The 17,968-nt window shown below is 35.2% G+C and overlaps 1 protein-coding gene across 4 annotated transcripts in view; it reads left to right on the top strand.

Annotated features, from left to right (window-relative positions):
* LOC114647068 (adenosine kinase-like) overlaps positions 1–17,968 on the top strand; it is a 594,211-nt gene that overhangs the window by 42,085 nt on the left and 534,158 nt on the right. The window contains exon 1 of one of the 4 annotated variants that reach the window (XM_028795582.2): positions 4,077–4,210. The exons of 2 other annotated variants lie outside the window; for them this stretch is intronic. In XM_028795582.2, coding sequence (XP_028651415.1) covers positions 4,131–4,210 — 80 coding nt within the window. In that variant the 5' untranslated portion in view covers positions 4,077–4,130. Of the gene's footprint in view, positions 1–4,076; positions 4,211–17,968 lie in introns of those variants that run through there. One more of the 4 variants, XM_028795584.2, reaches the window with a different exon arrangement.

The following is a 17,968-nucleotide window of genomic DNA, read 5'->3' as shown; positions in this document are numbered from 1 at the left end:
TACTCTGCTTTCTGCCTTGTTTTTTGCACCATATTTACCCAAAATATAAAAAAAAGCATATTGTATTCGTGGAAGTTTCCACAGTACATTTATCTCTGATGGCTAAAGATTTTATTGTGTGAAAAAAAAACCCCTCATAATTTGTCCCACTCATGCAGGGATCTGGCTTTTAGATGATATTTTGCTCTTACTTTAAGCAGTTCCCCACATGTCTACCAGTGTTCTGCATTACAAGAGCAATCATTCACTTTTTATGAGTTCTTTAGTTTATTTTTTCAGTACTTCTTGGAACTGTAAATCTAATCAGCATGTTGCACCTTTGGAGATCAGCTCAACTTTTTGCAATATTTATAAGTGTCTTGCCTGTGTTAAATCATGTTACATTTCAGCATTATGCTAGAATGCAATGTTCAGCCCTTTCACAAGTAATGTGAACATGTTAATGAATTTAGGTTAAGGTGGTGGCCTCCCAAGTTGATATTTTTTTGTTTTGTATATTAGTGTTACCAATTGACTGATAGCAGTTTCATTTGTGTATTCATTATTTTTAGGACTTAAATGTATTTCATATTTTTTATTATTCATTTAATTGTTTCTTAGCTTTGTGTGTGTGTGTGTGTGTGTGTGTGTGTGTGTGTGTGTTATTTGTGTCATCATTTTGTATTTTAGATGTTTTTGCTATGATGTCATGTTAGGCTTGGTAAAATGAGAGGCATATGTTCAGAAAACATTTTTCACATTGTTTTTAAAAAGAAAAGGAACAGCATCTAAGAAAGAGAACTACTAGTTTGGCTTAAGGAGTTTCTTTTGCCTTTTTTTTTGCTTTGTTTTCATATCATTTGACAGTTCATTATTTTGAACCTACTGTAGTTGTGTTTGATCAGCATTTGCTGTTATTGCTTGAAAGATTCTCAGTTACAGCAAACAAAAATTCTCATTTGATTGTTTCTTTTGTTGTGAAAGATAAAACTGGTGTTGCTGTAATAGTTATTTACTGTTGTAAAACTATTAATTCAGTGAAAAATACATTACCACCAGACATTATCAATACATTGCTAAATCTCTTTTATTAACCAGCTCTGTTTAGTATTACAAACACTGTTACAGAAGTAAATTTACAGTTTCTTTTTAGCCATCCAGCTCTAATTGTGTGGGAGAAGAAAGTGAGCTCGAGTAAGCGGTTAATGAAGTCATAACTTTCTCACAGTGTGTTTTGTCCCACCTCCATTAAAATTTTGTTAAAGTACCAATATTTTCTTTAATGCTATTCCTGCTTATAGTGGTGTCATTGCAGTTCCTTCTTGGATTGCTAACATTGGACTATGAAGCATCTAAGCTGATGGAACCTCTGTTATCTTCCCTGATACTGTATTTTAGCTTTGAATCCAACCCTCTGCTACTCCACTTCAGATCCTCAGGTGGTCCTGCACAACCTCCTACACAGAAGCTTTGTCTACATCATTCAGCCCAAGATAACTTCTGCTGAGCACTTAACGGCCCATCCCCCTCAAACTGTGTCCGGGAGGCTTCTTCAGTCCCAGGATTTAATCTGCTTCTCTGTGCCTTTCTATTGTGTAAATATCTTTTAATCAGTGGCACCCAGTAATCTTTTATTCTTGTATGTTTGATTTCATGTCTTGCTAGTTTTTTTGCAATATAGTCCATATTTGCTAGCATTTCAAATGCAGTTTTTGTCTTTTAATCTGTTTAAATGTATTTTAAGGCACTAAGCAATTTTGTTTAGGCTCTTTGTCACTCTACGATTGTTTTTATAGTTATCTCTCTTCTCAAATTTTTCTGATATGAATAGTAAGGGAAATTTAAGAAGAATCCACTCAATACTGTGCATTTTGGAAAAGTGGAACTGCTATAGAATTTTTTTTTCCCTTTTCAGTCATCTGATTATCTGCAATCTTAGTGGCAGACCACTAAAAGTCTTCTTACATTACTTATACTACTGTGAATAGCATGCATTTAAGTATGTACCACTCAGCAGTGTTAAAGGTTTTAGCCGTACTGTCATGCATTGTCTTAAAAAACAGAAAAACTGGGTGAAGAAAAATAAAACCTTTTTTTCTTTTTAAACTGGCTGAAAAATCATCATTTATCACAAATTGAGTACAGTTAAAGCTTAAGTAACTTCAATTAATTTAAATTTCTAGACCTTCTATTTTTTTCAGTACTGCTTAATTCAATTTAGGGGTCACAATGAGGAAACAGCCTATCTAAGCAGAACAAATTCAAAAGCAGAAACCAGTCTTGAGTTAATGTGATGTGCACACATTGACACCTTTGGGGTATTAAGAGGATATCCTGAAGAAGGACTACACAGTCATGGAAGGAACATGGAAGCACCACATTGATTAAAACTTAGACTTTTGGAACTATGAAGGTGCAGCAGTAATCTTTGTTCTACATGGCTTATTAAACAAATACATTAACATAAAAATATGAGTAAAATAATCAAAACTGTCTAAAAAACTTCAGTGTAAAACTTGCTTAGTTTGTGGGTAATTTTATATGTAAGTACATATTGTCATTACTCCCAGACTACAACACAAGAATTATGATGCGGTACAGTATGTACAGTAATGATGGGTTCCAAACCAGGATTGTGTGTTCAGCCTTTAAATAAGTCACTTGAGCTATATAATAATAATAATAATAATAATAATAATTATTTGCATTTATGTATTACAAATGTTAAAAAAAAAAAGTAGTACTCTAGCTCTATACTTGTAAAGCTCCTTAAAATTGCATTTTTATTGTAGGAATGGGTTTAGATTATTGAGAAATGCATAGGTGTCCACTGTTCATTTCTGTTGCTACACAGTTTATGTGTCTTGAATGGCACTGGCTATGCAGTCATTGCCTTCTTAAAATGAAATAATGTCAGTCTGATCATACACTGCCTGCATATACTATAGCCATTCAAACGAGAGGCGGTAACTATTACTATGAAACAGTAAAGTTTGGACTGTATTACATATTCCAGTCACAGTAAGTTCAGAATGATCTCAATCTGATGAATAAAATCTCTGTTACAATCGCTCATGACTGTCCATCCGGCCATCCATTCACATAATGAACCAAATTAGTACAATCTTATTTATTCTGAGTCCCTATAACTTGGATATATTCCATTTATTCCATTTCATGTCAATGAAACAGACAGTGAAGAAATTAAAAGATCACAGGAGGAAACGTCATACATACCATTCATTTATATGGTGCTTCAACAGTGTACAGACATGTTCAATATGAGAGGCTAAAAGTGGTGTTATTTGTAATGGAATTTTCCACTTTTAGCCTCTCATATTGAACATGTCTGTACACTGTTGAAGCACCATGTAAATGAATGGTATGTATGACGTTTCCTCCTGTGATCTTTTATTTTCTTCACTGTCTGTTTCATTGACATAAAATGGAATAAATGGAATATATCCAAGTTATAGGGACTCAGAGTGATAAGATTGTACTAATTTGGTTCATTATGTGAATGGATGGCCGGATGGACAGTCATGAGCGATTGTAACAGAGATTTTATTCACCAGATTGAGATCATTCTGAACTTACTGTGACTGGAATATGTAATACAGTCCCAACTGTACTGTTTCATAGTAATAGTTACCGCCTCTCATTTGAATGGCTATAGTATATGGAGAAAAATAAAAGAAACAATTATAAACAAGTGTTATACACAGTGCTATATTTGTTTTACACTTCGACCTTTGAAACCTTACAAGAAAGTATTAATAGATTGATCTGTTATAGCTTTGTTGAGCTGAGTCTGTTCTCGTCAGACATGAAATGCAAGTAGGATTCTCATATAGATTGTTTTGTTTATGTTTCTACTGTGTCAATTAAATTTTTATTGGAATGCAGTTAAGATAACACATTATTTTTACAACATATTTGCTTGGCTTTCATATATGGAATAGCACAGTTTATCCCCAGATTGTGTGTCATAATGATTAGTGAAGGGCAATTTGGGAAAAGCAGCTTTCATGTTAGTCTTTTAAAGGGACAAGGGGGCATGTTACGTGATCTGTTTTGCAATGAAGATAAGAGAATGTTAAACCTGGAGTTTCTCCTCTTGCTAACTTGTAGTCCTACTCCTTGTTTTTAACATGCTACCTCACTTTTGGAAGGTCTTGTTAGTTTCTAAACATTTTAAGACTTTAAATAAGACATCCCACCGTCATAAGAGGTAGGATATGCTTTATTGAATATATCTATTAAATGTTTGATTTCTTTTTTTTGTATTTTGTCTGCAGAAAAGGTTGGGAACTATATTAGTTGAATTTTTTTAAACAGTATCACATATCCTTTTAGGAAATAACACTAGGGAGACACAGTTGCGCAGTGTTGAATCCTTCTGCCTCATAATTCCAGGGAACCGTGGCTGACTTTGTCCCAGTCCAAGTCTTTGTAGAGTTTACATGTTTTCATAGGGGCTACCTTTGTATACAGTATGTGAGATTTTGCTGAATATTTTTTTCCCCACATATTCTCAGCCTTTTTCTTTTATTGGCAAATCCTAAGTTGGATTGTCAGGTACATGAGGGTGGCCTGCAATGGACAGGTATGCTGTCCAGGGGTAATTCCTGTTTTGTCTGCTATGTTACTTAAGATGCTGTATTGGGAAAAAAACAAGTTCAAAAAGTGGACAAATTAATGGAAATAGCAGAAGAGAACATTTATTATTGTTTTTTTTTCAGTTATAATCACCTTTACTGCATTACAGTTTTGGTGTCTTTTTTTTTTTTTGCTTTACCAAAAAAAAAAGACAGATTCTCAAAATCAAAATCCCATAATGTAAATTAGTTATCAGGAGTTCAGGCATCTGTGCTTTTGGATCTGTTGTAAATTTTTACATTAACCCTTACGCCCTTTACTGTTTGCTGACTGAGCAGTTGCTTCATTCCTCTGGCAGGATCAAGAACTATTTTTATTGCTTTTGTTTTCCTGGAATTTTGCCCATATGATTTGCTTTGCCTGTTCATCAAAGACATGTATGGCTTGAGAAATATAACACAAAACTAGCGGTTATAACTAACATTCATTATATGGGTTTTTTATTTTTTTCAATGCTAATCATTTTTATTCTTCATTTCTCCTAAATCTGTGAGAATGTAGTGGATGTTTGCAATCTTAATATCCTATTTTAGCTTTGAGGAAAAACAAACATTAATTGCATTGTTTGGTTTGCTGAGGTGTCTCTATTTATCATTCTTCTTGTATTAAAAAAATAGAATACTTTTTAGCTACTTGAATTTCTTTGCTTCATTTATTTTCTCTTTTCTAGAAGTATCCTTATAATAGTACTTAAGAAGAGCAATGAATTTTAACAAAATGGATGATATGATGCAGCAGTTTGTTCTGCTGCCTCATAAATTCAGGAAAATGGGTTTAAATCCTAATCTGTTACTGACTACATGGAGTTTTCATATCTCCATAGCTCTGTCTGCACAGATGTCCAAAGAATAGTTTCCCTTACTTACCCCAAAGACGTGTATTAGATTAATCAGCAACTCTGATTTAGCTCTGTGTATGTAATTGTGCATGTTATTGTTTCCTGGCGTGGACTGGTATCTTTCATATTACTGTCGGGATTAGCTATGGCCCTTCATGACCCTGAGTTTAATTCAATAGTTTATAAAAAGGATGGATTATAACTACCATAAAAGATTTTCAGTGCAGTTTTTTCTTTTTTTTAACTTAGTGTAAACCAGCTTTAATATAACTTTAAATTCAAATATAACACAAGCTAGTTTTGACTCTGCTGTTTAGCTGAATCTGAAATTAAACAGTCATTGCATTCACCACATTTTGCAGTGGTGTATTGTGGCCAAACAATAATGTATAGTACATATGAGTATTAAGACAGTGTAGTATTTACTATCCATTTCCCAGGCCCACGTTTTCTAGTAAAATTGCACAGGGGCATGGATCCTGCACAGTATGTACAAAATAGGAATGATCCGTGAATGTTGCATGGGAAAGGTGCTATATGAATAAAATGTATTATTATTATTATTAATGTTACACCATATTATTGTACTTCACAATTTTCAAGGAGCTACTGAGCAGGTACTATATATATCACTTAATCGATGCTTGAAAGGAAATTTACTTATTTAGCTTTCATCTTTGCATCAATGTTTTACACATGATGGTAAAAATATCGCTGTCTGAATATTTTCACTTTCAAATAAACTGTTTTTAAAGGAAATTATATTGGCAAATTCATCTTTTTAATAACCCAGCAATGTAATGGAAAAGTACATGGCTTGAACACCACACACCACTAGTGTTACTTTTTGGCGATTAGGTGAGTTGAAAATTGAATGTGTGTTATTTTATTTTCTTGGTGTTCTTTGAAGAAAACAAACCATAATTCAACTCCCACCCAAGAGGAAGAAAGGAGAGCCAACAAGAGCAAATCTATAAAAAAAACGGAGAGAAGAATGTTTGTTTTTTTTCCCCTAATGTAAATGCTTATTCAAAGATTTTGATAGATTTTTTCATATTTTAAAAAAAGTTTTGAACAGATCCTCTAAGTGAGAATTTTAGTTTTTCTAATTCCAAATAAAATAGATCATCATTACCCACCGACTGATAACAAGTAGGCTGGAATTCTTCCAATTGATCAAGAAAAGTCTACGTGTTAGTAGTGTGGTATAGGCAATTGCAATCAGTTTGTCTTTCTTCACTGTAAGCCCATTTGGGAGTACACCAAATTCGGCTGTTAATGGCTTCATGTCAGACTACAGCATGAAGATCAAAGAACCGGCAAGGCGGCCCTAAGTTAATGAACCGGAAGAATATGAAGTATGAGGCTACAGCATGAATCTGAAAGAAAGCGACTCCATCGCCAAAGTGAAACTGCCGACAAAAGACCAATTTGCTTATTTGCTAATACACAAGCGAAGTGAGCACATTGTCAAAACGAAACCTCTGAGGAAAGAGAAATTCACTTAGTTGCTGATAGACAAGAGGGGCGAGCACTTCCGGAAAAAAAAGCTTGTCGTCTCTGAGTTTCAGTTTTTTTTCCTGATGATTTCAATAGTTTCTAGGAACCTGGGCTTTTTACAGCACGGCTTACACAGCTAGTTGTTCATAAGATGCAAAGACATTACCTGTATACAAATCTCTTAAGTGTTTTAATCCTGGATGTTTTCCAAACATTAAATACGGTGTAGGTTTGAGAGGGTAGATAAAGGTGATTAGCATGTAAAGGAGCAATGGATAAGAGCTTCTCTGTCTGAAAGTGCTTCCTACATTGGTTTCATATTCCAAGTGAGTAATTGATAATTTTATTATTAGTATATTGATGATAATTTGTATTTACTAGAGCACAAAGGTGTATAAAGAAGTGCAGCAAGATTTTACTTCTGTTGCAGACCAGGCTTGTGTATGTTCATCAGTTAGTGTCGCTATCCAGGTCCTTATAGGTAGGTTGTACATTAGCTGCCCAGTAATAAAATTGAAAGTCAGGTAGTACCATTCCCCCCTTCTGCTTTAGGTCATTGTAGAGTCGCCCTATGGATGTGTGGATGTTTCGAATTCTAAATAAACAAGGTTATAATTGAGTCTCATTTCTTAAAGAATGATTTGATGATGTATATAGAGATGCTCTGGAATAAAAAGAGGCTTGAGAAGGATGTTCAATTCTCCATTCTAATGTGAGATTGGAGGGTGGGCCATCTGTTCACCTCTTGTTTAATTTTTTCCATGCAGACAGCAAAATGTTGTTGAAAAAGATCTTTATATTCACGTGTAATGTTCACTCCTAGGTATTTAAAGTGTTCTGCTAAAATAAATGGGAAAGTGTCCAGTCTAATATTGTGTGCTAGAGAGTTCACTGGAAAAAATATATTTTTATTCAAATTAATTTTGAGTCCAGAAATCTTTTGAAATTCTGCAAGTGCATTGAGGACTGCTGGTATAGAAGTTTGTGGGTCTGATATATACAGTACCATATCATCTGCATATAGTGATATTTTCTGCTCAAGTCCTTCTCTGGTAATCCCTTTTATCTCTGGTACATTTTGAAAGTGGATAGCTAATGGCTCAATGGCGACTGCAAAGAGCAATGGTGATGGGGGCATCCTTGTCAAGCACCACATTCTAGTTTAGAGTAGTTTGAAATAACGTTGTTAATACAAACAGAGGCTTCTGAACTAATATAGAGTAGTTTGATCCATGCACATTTATTTGGGCCAAACCCAAATTTATGCAATGTGGTAAATAGGTAGTCCCATTCAATCATGTCAAATGCTTTTTCTGCATCCAAAAATAATAAGATCTCTGATGTGTTAGATTTTAAAGTGAATGCTGACTTAAGTTTTACACTAACATGGAGAGTAATGTGGGTGATAATACAGTAAACCAGATGGACTTAGTTCTGTAATAAATTCAAGGAATCTCTAAGGCTGCTCTTGAATGATGAATAAAGCTAGCTGCTCTTTAATGCAATACCCCTCAAAGCAGAGATGTCTTTTTTTCAAGGGAGGAAAAGAGAAGAAAAATAAACACGTCAAAAGGTTTTGATACCTAAAACAGGAAGATCTTCTTTTCAAAAGATGTTCTAGCCACGGACAGAATTAGGTATTTTATATAACCATAAACAGATACATGGATCTAAATTGCTTTTAATTTATAACAGAAAATAATTAAGAGGCCAACAAATATCGGTCTCCACTCTTTACTACTAAAACTTTAATACTGAAAATCAAAATATCAATTTTTTAAAAATGAAAACCGATAATTCATGCGTAAAAGTATGGAGTAGCACACAACGGAAAAGCAATGCAGTGCGAAAATAGAATAACATCTTGTTTATTGTCTGTAAAGGAGAGTATTTTTGCCTTCTTATTGTCTGTTATTCTGTTCAGCAGTCTGTGATCATTAAAACTGGGATTTAAAATAGAATTGCTGTCTAATTGTGATCTACAAGAACATCTTGCGTCAAATGAGTATCTCCTTATGTAAAAGGTGTGTTTTTATATGTGTGAAAAGTTAATTTATTTCTTAAGCATGGACAGATGACAGACTGATATGTTGACAATTGATGCATTCAAAATAGTATCAAGTTATAGGAAAATGTACATATAAAAAGCTTCATGCTAGCAGAATGGTGTCATTCTCATGACAAGAAAAAAATTTAAGCAAACTATAAAAATATATGCTAATGAGAGCAGAGAAGAAAGTAAAAATTTAATACATATATTTTAAAACTCCAAAACAGTCCAAAATGATTAGAAAGAGTGACAGATACATTGTTGAATTGCTGTGTTGATCCCCGTTAAATACGTTTTACCATTCCCCAATTGGAGTTTGGGTGTCGACACTGTGTTTTTTTTTTTTTATCTGTGAACTAAAGATTTTCTTCTTATTCCCAAAAATGAACAAGTTAGAATAATTAGAAAATATGTTTTGGACTTGTGTGAGTGAGTGTGCCTTGACCAGTGTTTGTTTCTGCCTTGTGCATAGTACTGCCAGCATAGCTTCTTAAAGTTGCATTAACTGGATCCAGTAATTGGAAACGGATAACATATCCTCAAATCAGTGTGGGATCGGGACTAGACTATTCCAAATGCACATAAAGCAGCAAGCTTGCAGTCTTAACAAAACCAACTACATTAGACAGATTCTTAAGGGCTGTTATTCTGTCCAGGATGACAAAGTTGATGGCTAAAAGTGGGTGGCTCAAAGGGCATCTGATAACTGAATAAAATATAAAATTGTGCCTAAAGCAAAAAAAAGAATATTTTTCAAAAACAAGCCCTGCTAACAATTATGTTACAGAATATTTTAAGATACACATGTACACATCGTGAGGCATTCAGCTGACTGTTCTTTTCATAGTGCTCTTCACTCATGTTGGTAGTTTTAAGTTAATTTTTTTTTTATTATTTCCATTGAATTCTGTGTATGTTTATGGCTGAAGCACTACTGAGAAAGTTAGTTTATGTACTTGGCTGACAGAGAAAAATAAATTGTGATTAGTTTTGCCAGATGTGTAAGCTGACATCTGTGCACACCATCAGAGTCAGAGAAAGGGCATTGTCTCCTGTGAGAATTTCCATAGGCCTCTTGTTGTGAGTGGGGTTAGAAAGTGTGAGAAACTCTTTCACTTTCCTTTAGGCTTCACTTTGTACTTAAATAATATAATTACACTAGAATAGTTTTGTGTGGGAAGCAAAAAATATAGGAAGGTTAATCACTTTAAGGAAGATAAAAAAAAACTTTTAAGACAAGGAGTGGTATGTAGGCTATTTCAAATTCTGTTTTGTTTATCAAGGAAATTATCCACCTTCATTGATTATTATCCTACTTCACAAAATAGAGAATACATTGCTTTTATTTGTGTGTGAGTTTATTTACTTGTTTGTCAGATAAAGACTGCAAAATTAACAAGTTAGTATACTGAATCAGGCAAAAAAAATAATATAAAATGGGACTTGTCACTTTCATTAGTAGTGTTGGAATATTTTGTTGATATTAATGCGAGTCTTTGGACTATTGGAAAATCATCTTTCGGAAGTTTGTGTTATATTGCTGGCAGTGTTGTCAGAATACCAAAATTTCAAACTTTGATACGATACCAAGAAAAGTATTGAAATTCAATGCAATATTTGATACTTAACACAGTATAATGTAACTCAAAAATATTTTTTTATTGCAAAATAAAACCTTTACATCCTTTTGTAACTCTTGCTGAGCTAGAAAAAATACACAATAAATGCACAAGCCCACACTAAAAAAAATAAACAATAATGTACAACAGTCGGTTGGACAGTAAATGACTTTAATAGCGCAATTCTTATAAAATACAACTAAAGAAACAACAAACCAATAGCACACTTTAATGCTATGCATTACAAATGCAAACAGTGCAAATTACAATCTCTTTAATGCTTCCAAATTTTTTGCAAGTAAGGGTAGCATGTCAACATGCTCAGACTGTGAGGCGTACCCTTTATGGGCTGCAGATGAGCTCTGAAGCAAAGCTAGAAGCAGCACTGTACTAATAATTTCTTGCAAATTGAGCAAGATAAGGTAAGTTTTTCTTGTTTGCTTTCCACCATGCCAGTGGCAGTTCTGCTGTACTAAATTCAGGCATCTTCTCATAAACTGTGAACTCATTTGTGAGGTGTACAATTTCAGATGATGCATTATGCTAAGACTGCTGACTTTGGCTTTTTTTCACCCTGTATGTTTGTTAATAGTCCTTTCAGGTCAGTTTTGCTTTTCTTTGATGGCTGTTTGTTTGTTTGCTGATTTTGGGTTTCTACGTCAAGCAAATGAACAGTTTTTTAGATTTGTTTGACTTCCTCTTTTAAGACAAGAAAACTGTCTTTAAACTTTGGGTCAAGAAATGTTGACTTTTTGAGAACCAGCTGCAGAGGGTGGTCCTCATAACTGTCTTAGGTAATTTTTAATATTTTTTTGCTGTCTCAAGATGCTGTCACCCTGATCAGCTGTCAAATCAGAAAATATATTCCATGTTAACAGTAGAACAGATGAGATGGTGGTATGTTTTCCAGCACTGAGGGCATCAGTGAAATATCTTACAGCAATTGTCTCCAACACGTCGTTCGCGAGCTACCGGTAGCTCACAACCCCTTTCCAAGTAGCTCGCCAAAGGGTTAATGAATCCTGCATAAATTTGAAAACTTGATTAGTCAAATTAGGAGGGGCGATCTTTCCAAAAAATCATATCACGATCCTTTTAACACAAAATCATGATCCATAATCTGAATTGCAATCTGTCTTTTCAATGTGGCATGCACTTAAGAGAATATCCGGACTCAAACTCATCAAGTCCTAAGTAATACATTATGTTAAATATCAAACAAAGTTGAATTGAACTGTTCTCTCATTCGCTAGCTAAGCGGAGTTAAGGAACACGCCCCGAAGCTAGCAAGTGAGTGAGGAAGGCCCCTCTCTTCAGCCCGCTGCGTGTTTCTTGGATTCTCGCAAATAAATCGGTACTGCAAGCGAACTATGATTCTTAAGTCGCAAAATCAACTAGAATGTTCAAGCAAATTATAGAAAAAAACCCGATCTAAATCTGTTAAGTAGTTCTCTTGTGAAAAGCAGACAGACAGACATTGGATTTTATATATTATATATTCATAAACCTTCAAAATAATGTGCAGTTAAAGTCTCAACAGTGTTCTCGGCATTTCTGTAGCTTAGTAGAGCCAGATAACTATAAGAATCTTCACCAAGCAGCTCTGAAAATGTCTGCTTTGTTTGGATCTGCATACCTCTATGAGTAGTCTGCCTTTTCTGACATGAATGTCATGAAATCAAAGTTGAGAACAAGACTGACAGATGAACATTTAAATGACTCCGTAAGAGTGAACCACAGTGGCTCCACTCCACCATACACCCCTCTTGTTGACTCCATGCAGTGCCAGTCATCAGACTAACTAAAAACACATCACACATGCAACTGGACATGCGAATACTCTTGTGAAGTGAAACAGTGACATGTAACAAAATGACAAATGAGTAAGTAATATCTGTGTATTTGTAATTGCATTGTTTTGTTTTGACAGCATTCATGTTTTAATTCAGTAGTGTGAGATGCACTAGAAAATGCATACAGATATACAAAATGCACTTGCAGGTTACGTAAATATTTTTTGTGATGTTTTAATGCAAAATGTGAGTCGTGGACACCAACATTTTGTAAATGTTCAGGCAAAACAAGCTTATTCAGTTTGTTTGGGTTGAAATAAGCTATGAGAGTAAACATAACAAAACATGAGTTGCTCTCTGCCATTTTAATTTTGTAAAAGTAGCTCTCGGGGAAAAAAAAGGTTGGAGACCCCTGTCTTACAGCCTAAAGAGTCTTTTGGCATGAGGTGCCATTTTTTCTTACCGTCTGTTGGAGATGGGCAGACAGCTTGCTGCTGTTCTTAAAATCTCTCCACCTTTTCATATAGATAGATAGATAATATGCGGTATCCCAGCGTGTCGGCTCATTTGTGAATTAATTTGTGTAAAGGTGAAATCTGAAAGTTGTTTCATTTTCAGCTACAGCACATTTTTGGAGACCAGCTGAAAGCAGACACAGTTTTTCTTACTCTTGATATGCCCGCAGACATAGAAGGATATGTCTAAGTCCTTTTGAATTGCAAGGTGCAAATTGTATCCAAAGCAGGGGATCCATGTAAGATCTTCTCGAAATGCCTTTTTGTTCGATGGGGCATTATCAGTTGTGATCCCTGCCTTTTATGTCATGCTGAGCTTCCATTCATCCTGAATAACCTCCTCTAAGTCTTCCCTTAAGCTTTCTCCTATGTGCTCACAGAGTTAAACCTGACACAGACCAAACACCAGGTTTGCATGTCCTAGGATTGTGTAATAAAGTTGAGAGATACTGCCATGCATTTTGAGGCAGACCTGCCGATCCACAGATCAGTAAATGTTGAAAAGTAAGGCTTCTGTGCAGAGGGGGCTGAAATCCAGGTTTTTCAAAAGTATATACAGGTACTTGATCGTTGCATATGTATTCTGCAACTGCCCTGTTTAATCTTTTGCCCTCTGGTGTTTTTTTGTTATACTCTTATGTTGTGCAAATACAGCTGATAGGGTAGGCTGTGATTATGAAGAACTTTTCTCCTCTTCTTTCTGATAATAGGACAAACCATTTAGTTGCTTTATATATTTATATATATTTTTTTTTTTTTTGTTTTTTCTGTCCACCCTGGCCATCGGACCTTACTCCTTTCTATGTTAATTAATGTTGTCTTATTTTAATTTCTTATTTTGTCTTTTATTTTTCTTCTCTTCATTATGTAAAGCACTTTGAGCTACTTTTTGTATGAAAATGTGCTATATAAATAAATGTTGTTGTTGTTGTTGTATATTGGCAACATGTTTATTTTAGGAAAATTAATGTTACCTATATCTTAAAAAAAAAAAAAAAAAAAAAAAAAAGTATTATGTCAGGCAAAACATAAAGAATATTAAATAACATATAACCATTGTAATCACATGCAAAGCAATTAAATAATTAAAACTCTTAAAATATTAGACATTATAAATTGTTACATAGCATTGAATTTTAACTCTTTGAGGGCTAAATTTTTTTTTTTTTCAGTTTTGGCCCAAGGCTGAATATCTTCCATCCACCCATCCATTATCCAACCCGCTGAATCCGAACACAGGGTCACGGGGGTCTGCTGTAGCCAATCCCAGCCAACATGGGGCACAAGGCCGGAACCAATCCTGGGCAGGGTGTCAACCCACCGCAGGACACACACAAACACACCCACACACCAAGCACACACTAGGGCCAATTTAGAATCGTCAAACCACCTAATCTGCATGTCTTTGGACTGTGGGGGGAAACCGGAGCGCCCAGAGGAAACCCACGCAGACACGGGGAGAACATGCAAACTCTATGCAGGGAGGACCCGGGAATCGAACCCAGGTCTCCTAACTGCGAGGCAGCAGCGCTACCCACTGCGCCATCGTGCCGCCTGGCTGAATATCTTTTCCAAAAAAATTCAGTTTTCTGAATAGCGCACAGAACAATGGTTTCACACATAAATCAACATAAAATGTTTGTTGCTGCATACTATGGCTGTTGCCGCCTGTTCACTGTCTCTGGCTGTGGGAGTGACGCTCCAGTGGCCGACCATCTTCGCGCAGTGGGTGGGCGGTGGCGACCATCACAATGCAGCTCAATTATATTTTTTTTTTATCATCTTCTTATAAAGTATATAGGAACAGAGCACATATTCATCACTTTTATATGCCTTATATATATTGTGTTAAAACTGAAAGATTTCTAACAATTTGACGACTCTAAACATTTACAATGCCAATTCTACACAATCTCAAAAGATTATATGGAGCTAAACAGAACTGTCAGGAAAAAATAATTGCAGGTTGTTGTTTTAAACGGGGAAACGCTTAACAAACTACAAGTAAAATACACATGTCACATCTTTACTTCAAATGCAACAGGAACACATACATATATTTCCTTAATTAAAAATATAACAACTACCTGTTGAAACTCTCTATACTGTGTTGTGTGCCATTCCGTTAAATGTTGTGCTAAATTGGTGTTTCCCCTATTGGTCTGTATTGTGTGGTAGCACAACTTGCATACAGGTTTGCTTGAATCCTTGAGTTTACTGTCTTCATTTAGTAGAAAACCACAGTATTTCCACTGTGGCCGCACTCTTTGTCAATTAAATGTGACGGAGAAAGTTCTTACACCACTGACATAGCCATATTCGTAACAATGCATGTAACACTCAGATGATGCAATGTGTACAATGTCTGAGTGGACCGGAAGTGCGGTGTGTAAAACTGATACCATGAAAAATTAAATATTGAAACCGTTTTATAAATAATGGAATCATAATGTGTTTGACAAAACTAATTACTGGCTGAGGAAAAATGAGCAGAAAGAATATTCTGGATAGTTATTTTCAGAGCTTTGCAAGGGAATAGCAGCCTTTAATAACAATGGATAGACAATCTACCGTACTGTAGCTTTTGCAGTAAACATTTATGTAAAGAATCTTGCATAACATGATCTGAAGAATCAAGATGCTAAGATAGTTGTTTTTTTTTTCTTTTCTCTTTGTCCAAATAATTGGTAAGTTTGCATATGTACATTAAGTCTTGTGGTATGGATTTAGAATAAATATTTTTACAGGTACAGTATGCTCCAAATTAGTAGAAAACTTAAAAGCACGTTTAAGTGTGAAACATGTTTTATCACAAAATGTGAAATTTAAAAGACAGGGAAATTAAATTTTAAGTCAATTGTATTAGTGTTGTAAAGGTAATGTGTTTGTGAATATACTTGTATATACATTGGATATAATAAATGAACCTAAATCTTTAAGAATATCGCTCAGGGTGATTTGTGGTTCATTGTGATTGGTGAGTTCAGCTGTAACCTCTCTGCATCTTTGCATTAGACTAAGATGGCTTGGCAGTTTATATACAATTAAAGTCATTGATTCTGAAGAAGGAAAGAGAAAGACGAGTGAGGGAGTGGGAAGCTGTACTTTTATCAGTTCAAGCCAGAGAGTTAAATGTCTGCTATTCAATCCTTTGAGCAATTAGCTAGCATTTCAATGGATAAGGAGTCATGAATCATTAATACATTTTTAAGCACTTAAAAAATGTTTTAGTCTATGAAGTATGAACTGAAATTAAACTTTTTGACTGAAGTTAATTTCATAAGACACAATACTGAATGCTAAATACCTTTTTCCATTTTTTACTTATTTGTTTTTATGCCATATAATGCCTAAATTAAATCGTTTTCATTTTTGATTTGTGGTTGTCAATGAAATTGTGTTACAAAACTGCAAGTTAATAAAAAATCTTTTTTTATATGTCTTTTCAAGAAGAAATATTTTTAAAAAAAAAACAAAATAAAATTTATAAATATGTAAAAAATAAAAATGAACAATACAATTTTGTACATGATAAATTATGACTTAAGTTATATAGTCATCAACAAATATGTTTTTGGACTCCTAGTTATCATTGTAAAAACACATCTCTCAACAAAATGAAAATTGTATAACCCTGAGGAATGCAGAACAGTAAACCGAGCTTGTGTTGGATTAGTGAGTATGACTGACCAAGAGAGACAAATCAGTAGAATTACACAAGTCATTAAAGAAGTTCGGTTTGAAGCAGATTAGGCTTTTATCATACGTCATCACGCTATTATGTCATTCAAAGTAACAATTAACAGTGAATTCAAAATATGTTCCTTCTTTTGCTAATACTAATAGTACAAATGTGTTCACTTTGATTCAGCAAAAACTGCATAAAGATAAACAATTGGAGCTTCACTTTCATGACGGAGGGGGATCTCTCCACCCCACATGCATGGTGGAATTTTATTAGCTTTGGGGTAATTTATCTTACCCTATGCATGTGTGAAGGTCTAGTCAGCTCCACACTCCTAGTTGCTCTAGGGGGCCTCTTGAAGACGCTACCGCCGATAACGTACCTGAGGAAGAGCTAGCGGATGAGGACAGACACGCACACAGCAAGGGGTAGGTGCAGAAGTGCTCCAGTGCTTTTATTAAAACAATCCAAGCAAACAGTGTTCAAATAGTACAGTGCTAAACTGGTGTACTCACACTTGCAGTTTGTTCCATGTCTGAGCACATTTGTCTGCAAGTAACACCCCAAAGTCCAATTCATTTGACTAATGTGATCGCTCTGTGCTGGGCCAACTGTATGGTGCCCTAGCACGGTACAGTAGGATTCGGGAGTGATCGCTAAGGTGCTGAACATGGAAAACAGATATGACGTCAATGATGCAATGAGTCAGATAGTGCAATTCTCATTTCAGTCGTGTTATAAAAAGACGGACGTGAATTGTAGTTGGCAAGAAAAGCTGCAAATTGTAACCTTTACATCATTTGTCTCTGCAAAAATCTTATCACTTGTGCAGCAAGATTAACAGCAAAATGCTGCATTGCACACTCAATAAATCTGTCAGAGGGTAGAGCGTTATCCTGCTCTGCACGACTCCAAAGGAAAACACAAAATAAGTAAAATTATTTTGGCATGCATGCTGTTACTCCATGTTTGGATCTTGTTTTGGCTTCACACGAAGTCGCATGGTCACAATGAAAGCATGCCTGCTCCCAGAACATTAAGCACAATGTGAGTGCGGGCCAGTGAGGGAGGGAGGTTTGACAATCAAGCTCGAGCATGGTACAGAACAAACGTGCCTAGTGTGAGTACACCCAAAAACTCCTATAAATAAATATTCCATTAAAATTGGAGGTTAAAACTGGAGACAGTCCATAAAAAATTGAGCTCCAGTCCTTCCTTCTCAAATTTGACATCTCCTCCCCGTATTCAGTCCGGTGCAGTCAACCTTCAAATCCCGGCTCTGGTCCCCATTGCCCGGTTTTGAACAGTCCCCTCTATCTCTGTCTCTGCC

This window comes from Erpetoichthys calabaricus, chromosome 2, assembly GCF_900747795.2.
Source record: "Erpetoichthys calabaricus chromosome 2, fErpCal1.3, whole genome shotgun sequence".
Taxonomy (NCBI): domain Eukaryota; kingdom Metazoa; phylum Chordata; class Cladistia; order Polypteriformes; family Polypteridae; genus Erpetoichthys; species Erpetoichthys calabaricus.
The sequence above is the reverse complement of the archived record's forward strand: the minus strand, read 5'-3'. Positions and strand labels throughout refer to the sequence as shown.